This window comes from Electrona antarctica (assembly GCF_951216825.1).
Source record: "Electrona antarctica genome assembly, chromosome: 13".
NCBI lineage: Eukaryota > Metazoa > Chordata > Actinopteri > Myctophiformes > Myctophidae > Electrona > Electrona antarctica.
The window spans coordinates 10,042,739-10,045,337 of NC_136794.1; the positions used below are offsets into that span (position 1 = coordinate 10,042,739).

The 2,599-nt window shown below is 51.4% G+C and overlaps 1 protein-coding gene across 1 annotated transcript; it reads right to left on the minus strand.

Annotated features, from left to right (window-relative positions):
* Positions 1-200: 200 nt before the first annotated feature.
* On the minus strand, positions 201-1,933 carry gpr18 (G protein-coupled receptor 18). The gene has a single exon (XM_079518403.1). The coding sequence runs from the start codon at positions 1,888-1,890 to the stop codon at positions 610-612; it is 1,281 nt and encodes a 426-aa protein (XP_079374529.1). The 5' UTR covers positions 1,891-1,933; the 3' UTR covers positions 201-609.
* Between the last annotated feature and the right edge of the window lie 666 nt (positions 1,934-2,599).

Here is a 2,599-nt window from a genome sequence, read left to right on the forward strand (position 1 = left end):
CCATTTCCTGTCAGCCTACTGTCTGTCCCTCCATAAAAAATAAAATAAAATAATAAAATAATAAAATAAAGGCGAAAGCCACAAAAGAACTGGTGGTCCTTGCGGGTTGAGAATCTCCGCTAGAGCCGTAAAAGTCTTCTCTTATGGGGGTCCCTGGCATGTATTTTCAAATGGGGGTCCTTGGGATAATTGGTGTCAATTTGGGGGTCCTTGACATGAAGAAGTTTGGGAACCACTGATTCATACAATCACTAGAAACCACTACCACGCTGAAGGCTACAGACAGTGGGGTACATTCGAAATGATCAAACCTTCTGTTAGCCTTCATTACGCTCAGGCTATACACCTGAAGAGATGCCGACGCCTTGTCTGCCAGTGCAGAGATAGGCTGAAATTATAGCTGCTGCAACTCTCATGGGTGAGTCAATCAGCTAAGAACGCAGATGTTGGTGCTACAAACAACAATGCTCCCATACTGTGAGTGTGAATTTGCATCTCGGAAATTAATTACAGTTTTTGATCCAGTTGATAATGAGCACATGTGTACAGTAGAGTTACACTATATGCCAGACACATTGCTCAGTACAGCGTGTGTGTGTACCCGAGACATCAGATGACTCGCATCACCGCGCCGGGCAAGTTACTCAGTGATCGTATGCTGCCCGTGCGCGTGCGCCTGCTCTTCCTCCGGACACTGCGCAGGTAGTTTCTGTACAAAATCACACTGATCACCCTGTCCTGGAACTGCTTGGAGACAATGTAGTACAGGATAATATCCAGGACTGTGCTCAGGTTCATTAGGAACGTGGTGAAGGCTGCCCACGTGCTGTAGTAGACCCCGGGGTCGCCTCGCTCCAGCAGAAGGACCAAAAGACACACGTGGAATGGAACGAAGCACACCACGACCTGAACGATGAGCGTGATGATGATCCGGATGGACTTTTGCTTCACTTTGGGCTTGAGCTTAGAGGTGCGTCCGTGGAACAGGTTGTCCATTATGACGACGTAGCAGACGATCATAATGGCCACAGGGACCAGGAAGAAGAACGTGAGCCGCACAAAGTGGACGACAACGTTGTCCCGGCGCAGGTGGATGATGTCGCGCATCTTGAAGCAGGTGGTGAAGTTGGAGGCGCGGTCGGGGTCGTCCGCGGGGAAGAGCAGGGGCACGGTGCTGCCCAGTGTCATGATCCACACCCCCACGCATCCCACCAGGGCCTTGGGGATGTTCTTCAGCTCCTTGCTGTGCTTCGGCTGCACGATGGCCACATAGCGGTCCGTGCTGATCAGGGCAAACAGCCACAGAGCCATGCAGGGGTAGAAGACGGTGAGAGCCGCGCTGACCCGGCAGAAAAGGTCCCCGAATGGCCAGCGGTCCTGGTGGTAGTAGACCATCCTGAAAGGGAGAAGGGCGACGTAGACTAGGTCCACCGCGGCCACGTTGATCATGTAAACGGTGACCGAGTTCCTCTTCTTGGTGGTGAGCGCAAACACCCACAGTGCCGTGAGATTGACCACGACTCCTATGGTGAAGATGAAGCCGTAGAAGACCAGCCCCGCCATGCGGTACTCGCTGGGCACACTGTGCAGCTCCAACCAGGCTGCACTGGCGGCGGGCTCCACGGACATGTTGGAGATGTTCAACCAGGCTGCACTGGCGGCGGGCTCCACAGACATGTTGGAGATGTTCAACCAGGCTGCACTGGCGGCGGGCTCCACGGACATGTTGGAGATGTTCAACCAGGCTGCACTGGCGGCGGGCTCCACGGACATGTTGGAGATGTTCAACCAGGCTGCACTGGCGGCGGGCTCCACGGACATGTTGGAGATGTTCAAATCACTGGCGGCGGGCTCCACGGACATGTTGGAGATGTTCAAATCCACGTTCATACTGCAACTTCCACATGAAGCAAAGAGAAAAGAGTGTTTATTAAATGAATCACTATAGAATCACTATTAGAATGTTTGTAAATGGATGTTTGTTTTTCTAACAATCTAAAATAAAGTTTCCAGAACATTAGCTATGTCTAGTTTGTCAACCTGTGGATATTTATATCAAAATAATATTTTTTGTCGGTAACGCTAGCATTTTCCCGAGAGGCTAAAGGGATAATGTGACTAGTTTGACCTCATGTCACCTCACACACACACACACACACACACACGCACAGAAGCAGAAGCTCGCTGACAATATGTTGTTTTGCAACTCGCCGATCAGCGAGTTCAGCTTGCATACTGTAGGTGAAATAGGCTACCTTTCTCCTTCACTCTCTCCCTCGCTCTCTCTCCCTACAGTATCTCAATCTCCCTCTCTTCCTGTCTCCCTCCCCGTGTCTCTCTCTGTCTCTCTTTCTCTCTCTCTCTGTCTGTCTGTCTGTCTCTCTCTCTCTCTCCCCCCACCCTCTTTCTATCTTTCTCTCACTGATCAAGCTCAGCTGGTCTGACATCACACACAACAGAAAAGCCAGTGTTATTTGTATAGACCAGTGATTCTAAATTGTGTCTGGGACAAACTGTGGTGCGTGCACCGGCCCCTTGTGGTGCGTGCACCCCTTGTGGTGCGTGCACCGGCCCCTTGTGGTGCGTGCACCCCTTGTGG